Raw genomic sequence first — 14,767 nt, 5'->3', positions numbered from 1 at the left:
CTGCAATCAATCATTGTTGGACGATCTTCAGCAAAACCTCACTTGCATGTGTTAGACTGTTCCACAATTTGAGCTTCCGTTTAGTCGCCTTTCTCTGAAAGAGGTGAACTGTGGGTCTCTTCCAGTCAGTTGGCCAAGTAGCTGTTGGCGGGGACGAGTGAGAGCGTCAGGTGCTTCATCAGCGTGTTGAAACACTTTCACTGTTGTTCCATGAACTCATGTCTTTTTTTGGCTAATGTTTTCAGGGCAGCCTGGGCTCCTTGCTTCAGCAGCACTGGTTCTTGCTCCTGAAATGGTTGAATATTGACCAGTCCTTTTTTGGTGCAGTGACTCTGTGTTGTTTCCAATCTTCTTTGGATGCTTCCTGCATCACTCAATATTTTGCCCATAGAATCTTTTCAGTATTGCAACTAAAGGCTGTTTAAGTTTTTCTTTAGTTTTTTCAGTTTAAGATATGCTGAGCATATTCTTCCTTTTTTGTTTTCTATTTTGTTTTCTAACATTGATATTTTGGTTTTTTAATATATTTAATATATTTCTTAAATTTAATCATTTTATTGGGGGCTCATACAGCTCTCATCACAATCCATCCATATTGTGTCAAGCACATTTGTGCATTTGTTGCCATCATCATTCTCAAAACATTTGCTTTCTACTTGAGCCCTTGGTATCAGCTCAGTTTCTTTTCCCCTCCCTCCCATTTCAGTGTTTTGCCTTGTCTTCTAGAGCTACTGTTTTTGGAATTTTACGTTCAGCTCTTTGACGTTATCATTTCTTTCGTTTGTCTTAGCTGCTCTACAATTAAAAGCCAGTTTCAGAATCTCTTCTGACATCCACTTTGATCTTCCTTTCCTATCTTTTTAATGACCTTTTTTGGCTTTCTCCAAGAATGGTGCTCTTCATTTCCTCCCCCAGCTCATCAGATCCTCTGTCATCAGTTCCTACTGCATCAATCTACTCTTGATATGTGCTCACGGTTCGGGTGAGACACAGTTTAGGTTACAGGCTGGTTCTGTGGACTTGTTTTCTTCAACTTCAACCTGAACTACTGATGGTTCCTTCCAGTCGGCCCCTGGCTTGGTTCTAGCTGCTGATATTCCGCTTCTCCGTCGTCTCTTTTCACAGAGGTCGTCAATTTGGTTTCTATGTAAGTCCATATAGAATAAACCACCTGCCATCTTCACAGGTGCTGACAACCTCCTCTTTCTCCTGTGGAGCAGCAGGTGGAGTTGCACTTTGTGGTTAATAGGCCAACATTTACATTTATATAACTGTTATCAGTACTGCTGGCACCAAAGTTAGAGTTCAGGGATACTGGGGGGAGGGGAGGGGAGGGAGAGGTGGTGGGATGGGTGCAGAAGGTGGAGGTGGATGGTGTGAGGAGGCAGAGGAGGAAAGGCAGATGTGGATGGAGGAGAAGTGGATAGTGGGAGGACGACAAGGTGCAGGAGGAGGAGAAATAGATGGAGGTGGGAGGACACGTGGAGGATGGTGGGAAGAGAGGAGAATGGGGTGGGGGGGTGGGGTGAGCGGAGCAGTGGAGCTCCTGCTACAGCTCCTGTAAAGTGCAGCTCTGCATGCTTCTGTGCTCATTATCTAAGCAGTGCAGTTGCAGAGCCTGGACTGAAGACACAAATCCTCAAGATCAGTAAGACAAGTCTAAGAAAGGTGACGGGGATGTCCCACTCCTCCATTTGGCCATAAAACAACTTTCAGTGAACTGGATAAGGGCTACCTTGACAATGTTCACAGTATTCTCCTCTGCTGCATATAAACGTGTGTGAATATCCACAGGCAATGCCAACCTGTTATTTGATATGTGAACAAAGGGTTCTGGGAAGACTCCCAAGCCTTGAGCAGTGGCTGTCATGTGGAAGGGAAACCTCCACAGAAACCTGCAGCTCGGCTAACTACCTCTGGAGCGTCCAGGGGTCAGTTGGTAATGTGGCGTGACCTTCTTGGTAACAACATTTAAGCTACATCTATATATCTGCGTTGTCAAAGGAGACATACACATCCACGTCTCCATGTGAATCAGATGGTGTGGGCTCTTTCCCATGGCTTTTCTGCCATGTGCAGCTGTGAATTTATCAGACTTCTCATGCTCAAGGAGCTTCCAGTCGTACCTCGTCTGTAAGAACACTTCTAATACCAAGAGTTATGTAAACATGTAACTTAGAGATGTGGGGGAAAAGAAGATAAAAACATCTTAAAAACTGTAAGATGACCGACTTCAGAGTAATAATTATGGGGCTGGGGAGCTCAGGCCAGCAGACAGTGGCCATGTTTACCTCTGAGTGAGCCCAAGGGCCAGCTGCAGCACAGTACTCTGCTGCCCTGTGTGCAACTATCAAATCAGCGCTGCCTCTCCAGGATATCTACCAAACACACAGGACACTCTGCTGCCATGGAGACTCAGCCAGCACCTAGCTGTAGGGATGGCTCTGCAGCCCCATAGGGGCCGGCCTGGAGAGATGGACAGAGCATAGCGGGGGCTACCAGCCAACAGTCAGCCTGCTCTCTTCTGAATGAACCACAGCTAAGATACCAGGCAGTTAACATGTCCCTGTAGCTCCCTAGTACCCCAGAGCCAGCCCAACACTGTCTGTGGTCCTGGGTGCCCCATCCTCCAGCCAAGGAACTCCTTCACCTGCCTTCCAGCTGTGGACAGGGCAGAGAAAAGTCACCTGATTAAACCAACCAGTTCCTGTTAAGTCAGCCCCAGTTCATAGCAACCTCATGTGCTCCTAGGCTTTTCAATGGCTGAATTTTGGAAGCAGACCCCAGGGCTTTCTGCCACAACCCCTCTGAGTAGGTGGGAACCTGTCAGTGAGTAGTCATGTGCTTAACAACTGCCCCACCCAGGGGCTCCTGGGCACTAAAACTGGAGGAAAACCACATTGTCGTCACATCGGTTCTGATTCTTGGTCACCCATGTGCTGGAGCAGGACTTCCACACTCGGATACTGGCCATGACCTTCGAGAGCAGGTCCCTAGAGAGGGCTGGAGATTCCAGCCCACCCAGTGGGGCCATGGGAGCAAGGCCTGGCAATCTGCTTCTTGAAGGTAACAGCCACAACAGCCTGTGGAGGGTTTTCTCTGCTCTGCCACACCTGGGCAGCAAGGCATGACCATAGCCAGGGCTTTCCTATACAGCACTGCTGAGAGGTAAATGGTCACCTTCCAGGTAGGCAAACCGTGTGCCCCTCCCAAAGACCCTGGAGGTGTGCTCGCCGGTCCCAGACAAGCGCCCAAGTGCCTGGACCTACAGGTAAGTGACCTGGACCAGCTTCAGAAGTCTGGAATTGTGCTGTCCTCACAGCCACACATCACCTGAGCAGCCAGGCCCTGGTTACACGTACTCTGCGGAGCCACATGCTGCCCCACCCAGAGCTATCACCTAGAGAGCCAAGGGTGCACAGGATGGAGACTGAGTGGAAGCCAGGGGCACACTCAGCACTGACTTCAGGAAAACCACTGCTTGTGCTCTGTGTGGGGGAGGGAAGGAGAACCAGGAACTGACGTTGGTGTCCCTCCTGGATGGCCAGAGTCAAGGGATAGTGCCAGCACTGGCTGTCGATGCACAGACCTACCTGCTTGTCTCATGAGCTCTCCTCCCAGACCCCTAGAAAGGAACGAAAAACACTCAGGCTCAGACGTCTGCAGGAAGCTGCTGCAGCCACTCAGGCACACACTCTGCAGCCCCACACGCTACAAAGGGTGCCAGCGAGCTGCTGCTTATGAAAATAAATGGGGAAAAGGTATTACAAGCACTTTCCTGATCCTTTGTTTGAACCAGGGTGATTCCAGGCTCCAGTGTGTGCTGGCATGAACCACACCATACTACCACATGGAGCCAATCCACTCGACCACGTTACCTTGGCACCAGAAAGGCACCATGGCCCAGCCCAAAAGGTGCCTGCCGGCCTCTCTGCCAGCCCATGCTGGACCCATGCAGACCCACAGGGGGGGCTCACTCCACCTGCCAACACCTGCTCATATGTGCACAAGAGCAGACCCAGAGCAGGAGGGACATAGCTGTCAAGACAGAAACAGCATCTGCCTAGGACACCTGGTCATGAGAGAACTGCCAAGTGAAGGTTTGCATCCTGGGCTACAGAATGGCTTCCAGAGGGCAGCTATGACGAGCGCCTGGGCAGCTGGGGGTGTGGGAGAGGTGGCATAAAATACTTAAAATGCCAGGAGCAGAGGAGAACAATGAGGCTACCCCACAGGCCACAGGGACCTGTGACAAGGCCACCAGGAACTGGAGAAAAGCAGACTCGGCTCATCACGGCCACTGGGGAACACAGGGCAGAGGGGCACGGTCGGGTCTGGGTTAGACTGATGCTGCCAAGTGCTGAGAAGCACGTGGAGCCAGTGGGGTGCAAAACGGCATAGCCACTTTGGGAAGCAAACACACTTATTCTGTAAGCAGCAAAGCCACGAGGCAACGGGAACACACAAGACTCCCTTGTCCATGCTCAGGCAGCATCATTCCAAAGGCTCTCAATTGGACCCCCACACCGTGGGGCACTGAGAACCAAATGTTAGCAGCTGCAACAGTGTGATGAGCCTCCGAAAACTCCCTCTGAGAAAGAAGTCAAACACAAAAGTCTTCCTGTTGCCTGATTCCATCTATTCAAACTGCCCAGAGGCAGCACGTCCCCAGAGAAGAGAGCAGGGCTGGGGTTGAGGTAAACAGGGGTCTCTCCAGGGCGATAGGCACATTCCTGTCTGTGGGCTATGGCAGAGGCTACAGGCCTGTTTGCAGACACTGGAACTCTCTAGGTGTACAGACACCTAAAATAAGTCAACTTTACCAGGCATGTACTGCTGAGTCTGGGCCCGAGTGGCTGGATACCTAGTGAGACAAACACGGGGGGGCAGCCAACTTGTCGAGGGTGCCTCGAAGACAAGCCACATCACACAGTGACTCACGTGGCAAACAGACTAGCCCATCTCTTTCCGAGTAGACTGTAATCAAGGCACAAAACACAAACTCGCTTTGTGAATCTTACCTGTATAACTGATGGTTGTAAAGCTAAAAGCAAACAAATGGCAGTCAGTTATATGAGTACAATTTGCTCTTTTAAAATAGCTTTGTTGGCATATAGCTAGCTCACATATCACACAATTTAATCATTCAACCATATTAGGAAGAGTTGTGCAATCATCACCACAATCAATCTGAGAACGTTTTCTTCTCTTACTCATTGTCATTAGCTGCTCTTTCCCCCAACCTCCCCTGTTGTGCCGCAGGTAATGCTCAGTGCAGTTACTGTCTCTATAGACTTACCTATCCTGGACTTCACATACAGAGAACCATGCCCTTAATGCGCCCCAGTATGAACTGCAGGGAGGATGTGAGCACATGCCAGCCTGTAGGGTTGCCTGAGGACAGACCTGCCTGGGGCAGAGCTTTCCTCCTGCGAGCTCATGAGCTCATGTGGCCTGGACGATAGCCCTGGACAGGGAAGGCAGGGAGAGCAGCACTGCCCTCTCACAAACGTGAGCGTGAGGAGCAGGAGGGAGGCAAGTGCTACATGACCAGTGAGAGGAGCCACATGGGACCTGCCAGGTGCCAATTCCTCCTACCTGTCCCCTACTTAGCCACTTAGGCAGGACAGAACAAGATTTGTGATATTTTTCTCCAGAAGTACTTAGAAGAACTTCATCACATCATCAACAAACATATCAAATTTCACAGACTAGGCACTCCAGTGCCACTCTAGATGTAAATTTTGTGTCAACTTGGCTCAGGAATTAATCTCACTACTTTGGCTAGACACTGGATGGGTGGAGTAATGTGATGGTAGTGGGATGAAGTAATGGGTAATGGGATGGTAGGCTAGGAGGATGGGGGAGCGACAGCATAATGGACCAACAGGTCACAGAATGACAATGATGGATAGTGCTGGGTTGGCATGGTAGGAGAAAGTGATGATGCTGGGAGAGAGGCTTAGCAGAATGAGGTGGGACGAGATAGTGAGATGGCAGTGTGATGGGACAGCGATGGAATGACACGTGTTGGCATGAGAGGGTACAAGTGTGATGGTGTAGTGGGTTGACATGATGAGATGGTATCATGGAATGGCACAGTGGGGGTGATGTTGGTGGGAGGTGTGCTGGGGTAATGCGGTGCATTAGCAGAAGGGTATGGCTCAGCGAGACGTCTATAATCTAGAGCATAGGCTCCCAAGCTTATTTGGCTTCTTTTCAGAAAGAAAGAGAAAAATTACCTAGTGCCCTGCCGAGCAATTAAAAACTTTTGTGCAATAACCCACAATCCAAGATGAAACGTAGGTATCCACTTTTGCAGCTCCCTGGACTATTCCATTCCAGCACCCTTTGGGGAACCACACTGCCTATTTTGGGAAACAGTGTCTAGAGCAGGAGAGGAGACCATCCGGCCCACAAGCCATCTAAGGCCTGCGAATCACCTACATGAGTTAGCTCACAGGTTTCACCAGAGAGATGCCATTCAACCAAGTTAATTAAATGTTTGAACGAATATAGCAGGTTAACTCTTAATTGATAATTTTGTAAGGCCTGTGAATGATGCTAGGAATATCCAAATGGCCCTTGGCAGGAAAAAAAGGTCCCTCAGCCCTGTCCCAGAAGAACAAAATCTTAAGGATGAGATTTCTGACTTGGCTGTCAACTCTGGCTAGATTTAAAGGCACTAAAGACTATTTCTAGTAGTAAAAAAGGCACTTTCACTCCACGACATGATGTGCCAGTATGAGTACTCACTCTCAATTCACTACTACTCTCAAGTTCAAAAAGAGCCCTGATCGAGTAGGAGTTTGACTGCTAACCTCAAAGTCAGCAGTTCAAAACCACCAGCCACTCTTTAGAAGAAAAATGAGGTTTTCCACTCTCGTAGAGAGTTACAATCTAGAAAGTGCACAGGGGCAGTTCTACTCTGCCTTACAGAGTCACTGTGAGTATGTAAACACAGCAACTACTACTGGATAAATCAGAAACAATTCTTTTGAGAGACGAGGTATGGGTGACAGTATATTTTATTACTTTGAAACATTTTTTGTCAAACTGGTGAGTATAATGATGCTGGCTAGCTGCTCTGTCTTTTGCTGGATGGAGTGAAGAAAGAAAAGGATGAGCTCAGGACTTCAAAGTCCCAGCTCAAGCGCCACATAAAAGACCGGAACATTGCTGTCTGTGCTGTGAAACAAAGCCTTCCTGCAGCAACAAGGCTGAGAAGGCTGCAAACCAAACCCAGATGGCTGAGCTACCCCACTGGCTCAAGCCGCCACATACGAACCTGCTGGTGAATCTGCTTCAGGCCCTCCAGGGCCTTCTCATCCAAGTAGTATGTGACGGGCCTAGAAAATGACAAGCAGCGTCTGAGGCTCTGTGCACAAAGAGCTCAACCCGTGGATGGAACCTGTGGTTCCACTGCCCGATTTCTGATCGATGACTAGACCTGCACAAGCTGGGGGTAGGTTAAGAGGGGGCTTGAAGACATCACTGGACAGCTACTACTCACGCAGTCCATTGTGACACCGGCATCATAGGCCTATGACGGCTAGCACAAGCCAGGCCCATCCTCACTCACTGAGAGGCTCGGCCACACAGAAGAGACACCATCCCCGTGAGCAAGGACATGTGGTGGCCATGACCCAGGAGCCCTATTCCTATGACGCCTGGTGGGCACTACCTTTCATGGACACACCAGGATGCGCACACAGCACGGTGGTTGCGCGCTTGGCTGCTGAACAGAAATGCTGGGCTTCTCCAGTCGTCTCGTTGATGGCCCGGGCTGTTTCCACTCTCACTGTTGTCACTAGGACTGCTATGAGTGTCAGTGCACAACTTTTTGCACACACGTTCTCAACTCTTTGGGGTATATATCTAGAAACGAGCATGCAGGCCATAGAGGAACCCATGTTCAATGCTTTGAGAAAACGCCAAACTGTTTTCTACAGAAGCTCTACCACTTGACATTCCCACCTGCAATGGGGTCCAATTTCTCCACATTGTCAACATTTTCTTTTAAATAACAGACACACTAATGAATGTAAAGCAGTATCTCATTGTGGTTTTTGTTTCCATGTTCCTAATTTTACTAATGACAATGGCATCTTTTCATGTGTTTGTTGGCCATTTATGTCTTCTTTGGAGACAAGCTTATTTAAAACCTTTGCCCTTTAAAAAAATTTGAGTTGTCTTTGTGGTTAAATTCGAAGTATTCTTTATATATTGTGTATACTAGACCCTTATCAGACACATGATTTATCATTTCTCCCATTCCGTGGGTCTTTTCATACTCCTGATACTGTCCTTTGATGCATAAAGGGTTTATACTTTTTATCAACTCCAACATACCTGTTTTTTCCTTTTGTTGCCTGTGCTTTTTTTGATCTAAGAAACCATTGCTAAAGCCAGTCAACATGATTTATCCCAGGGGGTCTTCTAGGAGTTTTACCAATTTAGCGCTTACATTTAGGTCACTGAGTCAGTTTGAGTTAACTTTCATATATGGTATGCGTCAGGGGCCCAGCTGCATTTGTTTGCACACAGCTGTCCAGTTGCCGAGCACCATTTGTTGAAGAGACTATTATTCTCCCTATTAAATGGACTGGGTACTCTTGTCAAATGCCAACTGACCATAGAGAAGTGCGTTTATTTCTGGACTCTCAGCTCCACGTCACTGACCCAGACACCTGTCCTCACACCAGTGTCACACGGACTTGGTTACATTAGCTTTGTGCTGTTTCCCAATCAGCTAAATGCAAGTCCTCCAACTTGGTTCTTACTTTTCAAGGTTGTCTTGGATGTTTAGGGTCGCTTGTAATTAATTCCCTAGGAGTTCTAGAATTCAGCATTTCAGTTTGGGCCTAAAGGGCTATCAGGATTTTACAGGGACTGCAGTAATTCTGTGGAAGAGTAAAGAGTATTGCCAACTTAAAAGTAGGAAGTCTTCCAATCCACGGGTCCATCTCTCTCTCTCCACGTCCTTCATCCACCTTCTCTCGGCACCTTGCACCCCTAGAGACCAGGGCACACGCACGGCACAGCCAAGAGGGTGGGTCTGACTGCCAGCCCCATGTTCTGGCCCTGACGGCTACATTCTAGAACACTCTTTTCGTTAGCCGTGCACGGCTAGTCTCTAACACCGGAGACCCTTGTGGCAGGGTCGCTGGCTGGGGAATCAAGGCTCCCTCACACGTAACTTGGGAGCGCATCCAATGAACCGCTGGGCATGGCCTCTGCAGAAAAACCAGGGCAGAATGAGAGCGCCCAGCAGCTGCCTCTCTGTCAGCACCGGAGCCCCACAGCCAGCACAAATGTGCCACACACCATGGCCCAGAGACCTGTGACACTCAAACCATGACTTAGGGGGCTAGAGCCAGCTGGAACACTCCCTTGGAAAGTGTTTTAACCATCAACAAATAAAGATGGTGAGCCTGTGCGCTGGCCGATACTCTCTGAGAAGTGTCTTTGCTCTCATAATCTAAGTTAAACCCACTAAATTCACTGCTGCAAGTCTAGTCCAACACACATGACAGGCAGCAGGTACTAGATAAGGGCCAGGTGGCACCCTTGGCCTATCAGGGGCCACACAGGAGGAGATGGCCTGGGGCGGGGGTTGGGGGGCACACCTAAGCTGCATTCTGACCGTGTTGGGGGGTCCCATCAACAGGACAAGATTCACCAGAGTAGACCGGTGACTCACCCACCTCATCAAAGACACTGTGAGATTTAAAGATTTTGTGGCACTGGTACAATAAACACCAATTAAAGCAGAGGAGAGGTTCCCACATGAGGTAATGCAATGACAGTGGGGTGAGGATGGGGGGTGAGGGGAGGTGGAACAGCTTTGCCAGCAGACCCTGACTAGGGCCTGTGCCCTCACCTGCTGTGCTGGGCTGCCAGGTTGTGCAAGGCCAAGGTGAGCTCCCCACAAGCCAGGATCGCCCCATGGCGAGTGTGCAGGTCAGGACTCCCCGTCAAGGACAGCAGTTTTGGGAGGACTGCAAGAGACGGGGCCGGGGAGGGGCAGAATGAGCAAGCGTATGTGGGCAGAGGTTGCACAAACAAGGATCTAGAAACCAACATGGGGAACAAGCCCACCAGGGAAGTTGGCTGTGGGCAGCAGGCCAGCCAGTGAAGGCCCGAGGCAGCAAGCGGTGTGAGGCGGGCCAAGTGGCAGTGTAAACCAGTGGACACAGCTCGGAGTCACCTCTCAGGGGCTTTGGAGCTGCCCACACTGCTCAGGTTGGAGCTCACGGTGAGGAGAGCAGATCGGAAAAGGGAGGTTATTAGGCCCTGACACACATAGGTCTGGGACCAGCACAGTACTGCCCACCTAGTCCCCCACCAGACAAGGAAACTGGGCTGGAAGGGGCTGCATGCTGACCAAGATGTCACCTCAAAGGAAAAGCACACAGGTCTGCAAAAGGGGAGAAGAGGTGTGCTCTGCGAAAAAAGCAAACGTCTGTGCAAAGTTTAAAAAAAGAAAAAAGCCAAGAACAGGCAGGGAACGGTTAAAGGTCACACCTTAATAAAGGAAGTGAGCTGTTTCTGAAGCACAGCTCCTGACCCTTTGTAGCCACACCTGAGCTATGCACAGGGACTGCAAAGAGCCCCCTGGACTAGGATGAGGCAGGCAGACCCCAGGCTCACACCCAACCCCAGCCCCAGGATCTGCTGCTGTGTCAGCTACAAGGCCAGGGAGACAGGGCACTGGGACAACCCTGCCCACAGCAGGTACTCAATGGACAAAGGCAGTAGTGGTCACCTGTCTGAGCACAAGGGACCTTAGAGGCTAAACCCATGGCCCAGTGGCCTGGAAAAGGACACTGAGCCCATTCACCCACTCCCCAACCTTATTACTCAAGGTGGAGGTGGTGACACAGCACAGAGTTCATGCCGGTGTTAGGTCAAGAGGCTGAAAAGAGCTGTGCAGGAAACAGGGCACTGCTCCGAAGCCCAGTGTGCTGCTCTGTGGGCTTTCCTGGGGGGAGGGGGGGACCTGCCCCCCCAACCCCTCTCCCAGGCCCAGTGGTCATGAGGCAGGGCAGAGCCAGGGTGGGTGGCAGTGTGATAAGCGAGGCACAGGCTGGGCCACAGAGGGAGCAGCTGTCAGCAGTCCTGGGAGCCCAGGTGAGGCCAAGGGGCGGACACACTTACCATGAGCAGCACAGTACTCAGGCGCACACTGGGCCAGGTTCCCCAGCGCTTTTGCTGACAACTCTCGGATGACCCTGCAGGAGGAGGGAGAGTTGGCCAGTTTCTTCACGTACTGGTTCTGGTTTTACTGAATTCAGAAAACCCAGTATTCATGATGGTCATCAGTTGGTTGCTTGGGCAGAAAACCAGCAAACATGATTAGTCACCACTCTCTTCTATCCAATGTGTCTCGGAAGCAGTATGGTTAGAATGCTCCTTAGAGGCAAATATGGCAAGACTTCGTCTTACATACTTTGGGCATATTGTCAAGAGAGACCAGTCTCTGGAGGACAGCATGCTTGGTAAAGCGGAGGGACAGCAAAAAAGAGGAAGACCCTCGACAAGATGGACTGACACAGTGGCTGCAACTATGGGATCAAGCATAGGAACACCGTGAAGACGGTGCAGGACTGGGTGATGTTTCCTCCTGTTGTGCATGGGGTCCCTAGACCTGGCTCTTTGGTGAAGCTGAATAGCAACCTGTTGCGTCCCTAATAAATCCCCTAACTGTACGTCGGGGAGTTCTCTGAGGCCAACAAAGGAGTAGAGTGATGTGGGGAGGACAGCTCAGCAGCCACCTGAATTGGTAAAAAGGTGAGAGAGAAGAGGTTTGTATAACCCCTGCCTCCCAGGAACCAGCCTTGGAGTGATGTTGACAGTGATTCTCTCTCCTCTTCCTGGTTATGTTCCAGGTGTGACACCACTACCCCTGTTTATCACAGCAGCTTTAGCAGGCCTTAGAGGGAAATGCATGGCTTTAAATGGCCATATCTGAAAAGAAAGATCTCAAATCAAGCCTAAAGCTGTCACCTTAGTAAATCAAGAAAAGAATAAACTAAAAGCAAGAGTGAAACAAGTATTTTAGCAGAAATCAATAAAATTAAAAACAGAAAACTTTTTAAAGAAAATCAATTTTCCAAGATAGTTCTTTGGGAAACAAAAATCTACAAAACTATTAAACCCTTAGCTAATCCGGCCAAGAAAGTAAAAGTGAAAACACAAGCTACCAATTCCAGAAAGACGAGACCTAACTGGCGGACCTACAAAAATTAAGAGGATTATCAGAGTATACCATAAATAACTTCATGCCAATAAATTAGGAAACTTAGAAGAAATGTGTACATTTCTAGAAAGACGCAAACTAGCAGAACTGCCTCAAGAGGAAATAAAAAATCTGAAGAGATCTCTAAAAAGTAAAGAAATTCATGAGGGTGGGAGGGGAAAGGAGCTGATACCAAGGGCTCAAACAGAAAGTAAATGTTTAGAAAATAACGATGGCAACATATGTACAAAAGTGTATGTATTGTTGTCAGAGTTTAAGATCCCCCCAATAAAATGATCTTTAAAAAAAAAGAGAGAGGTCTGAGGGGCCGGCCCCAATCCCAATTACATGGACAGTCCCCTCTCCCCACAGAATCCACCTCAGAGGTCAGCACTGAAGCTATAACTAAAGGAGAGGGACATGTCTGAGCAGAACACACAGGAGCAAATCAAGGTTGAAGAAAAGAGAGTGGAGCACGTCCTGGCCCACCCAGCCCCGAGGACGATATTCCCACTCAAAGCAGCCAAAGCACAGAGAGGACCATAGGGCCAGCCCCACTATGAGACATGACGTCCCTCACTGACCCACAGCCCTACGGGAGACAACACTGGAGACACAGTGCAGGAATTGCACCCAATCTGACCCCACCACACAGAGGGGAAACACTCAGGGTATGCAACACAACAGCAATGGAAGCAGAGCAACAAAGTCCCCAGGGAATACTAAAAACAGACTATGGGGCAGGGCAGGGCAGGGCAGGGCGTGGCACCCCATCAGACTCCACTGGAAAACACCCCTAAAGGTCAACAAACAGACCTTTGAACTATTTACAGGCCCTTCTCTTTTTTGTCGTCTCTGGTTTTTTTGTGTTCTTTTCTTTTGTTGCTTTGTTTTGCTCTGCCTTGTTTTTTGTGCATATTATTATCTCTGCAGGTCTATTTAGATAAGATAGGCAGGATAAACAATCTGGAGGAGAAAACAACTGACCCACAGTTCTGGGGGGACCTGGGAGATGAGGAGATGGTGTTAACAATCCCAGGGACAAAGGACTAACAAGTGATCTAAAATCAATGGTGTGAAGGGTGTATTAGGCCTGGTAGGGCTTGATTAAGGGCAATGTAACTGAGAGGAATTACTGAAACCCAAATGAAAGCTGAACGTGATAGTGGGACATGAGGAAAGTAAAAGGAAATAGAGGAAGGAACTAGGAGGCAAAGGACTTTTATAGAGGTCTAAATACATTTATATATGATGATGGGGGAATTAGATCTATGTATATATATTTGTAGGTTTATTATTAAGGTAGCAGATGGGCATTGGGCCTCTACTCAAGTACTCCCTAAATGCAAGAATAATTTGCTATATTAACCTGGCATTCCATAATGCTCACCTTCCCGACACGATTACTGGAGACAAAGCAGGTGCATAAGCAAATGTGGTGAAGAAAGCTGATGGTGCCTGGCTATCAAAAGATATAGCATCTGGGGTCTTAAGTCTTGAAGGTAAACAAGAGGCCTTCTAGCTCAAAAGCAACAAAGCCACATGGAAGATGCATACCACCCTGTGTGATCACGAGGTGTTAATAGGATCAGGTATCAGGCGTCAAAGAACAAAAAAATCTTATCATTGTGAATGAGGGGCAGTGTGGAGTGGAGACACAAAGCCCATCGGTAGGCAACTGGACATCCCCTTACAGAAGGGTTGCGGGGAGGCGAGTCAGTCAGGATGCAGTGTAGCACCGATGAAACATTCAACTTTCCTCTAGTTCCTAAATGCTTCCTCCCCCCAACTATCATGATCCCAAGTCTACCTCACAAATCCAGCTAGAACAGAGGATGTGCATTGGTACAGATCAGAGCTGGAAATACAGGGAATCCAGGACAGATAAACCCCTCAGGACCAATGAGAGTAGAGATACCAGGAAGGAAAGGGGAAGGCGGGGTAGAAAGGGGGAACTGATCACAATGATCTACATATAACCTCCTCCCTGGGGGCGGCGGATAACAGAAAAGTGGGTGAATGGAGACATCAGACAGGGTAAGACATGAAAATAATAATTTATAAATTATCAAGGGTTCACAAGGGAGGGAGGGCGGGGGAGGGAGGGGGTAAATGAGGAGCTGATTTCAAGGACTCAAGTAGAAAGCAAATGTTTTCAGAATGATGATGGCAACAAATGTGCAAATGTGCTTGACACAAGGGATGCATGTATGCATTGTGATAAGAGCTGTAAGAGCACCCAATAAAATGATTAACAACAACAAAAAATGGAGGAACTAAAAATAGTCCACAAAGAGTAAGATGGTGTCACTAGTGAGCTCTATCAATGGTCCAGTACTAACCCTTTGTAAACACCATCAGACTTCTCCCCAGAATAATTTATTTCAAAGGACGGCATTGAATCTGCAGCTCCCGGAGAGGGACATATCTGATCGGAGTACACGGGTGCAGGTGCAGAGGAAGGAGGAAAGAGTGGAGCACATCCTGGCCCACCAGGCAGTGAGGTCGATGTTCCCAATTAGAGCA

The 14,767-nt window shown here is 48.8% G+C and overlaps 1 protein-coding gene across 1 annotated transcript in view; it reads right to left on the bottom strand.

Annotated features, from left to right (window-relative positions):
• Window positions 1–14,767, bottom strand: part of TBCD (tubulin folding cofactor D) — a 143,289-nt gene that overhangs the window by 22,851 nt on the left and 105,671 nt on the right. Inside the window, exons 20-24 of the mRNA XM_045299572.1 lie at window positions 11,161–11,234; window positions 9,884–10,001; window positions 7,289–7,349; window positions 5,022–5,044; window positions 3,594–3,625 (exon numbers count right to left, since the gene is read on the bottom strand). Of these exons, the coding sequence (XP_045155507.1) occupies window positions 3,594–3,625; window positions 5,022–5,044; window positions 7,289–7,349; window positions 9,884–10,001; window positions 11,161–11,234 (308 nt within the window). The remainder of the gene's footprint in view (window positions 1–3,593; window positions 3,626–5,021; window positions 5,045–7,288; window positions 7,350–9,883; window positions 10,002–11,160; window positions 11,235–14,767) is intronic.

The sequence above is a fragment of the Echinops telfairi genome, unplaced genomic scaffold, assembly GCF_000313985.2.
Source record: "Echinops telfairi isolate 266 unplaced genomic scaffold, ASM31398v2 ScPeMD7_7458;HRSCAF=8496, whole genome shotgun sequence".
Taxonomy (NCBI): Eukaryota; Metazoa; Chordata; class Mammalia; order Afrosoricida; family Tenrecidae; genus Echinops; species Echinops telfairi.
This window is presented reverse-complemented; position numbering and strand designations above follow the sequence as displayed.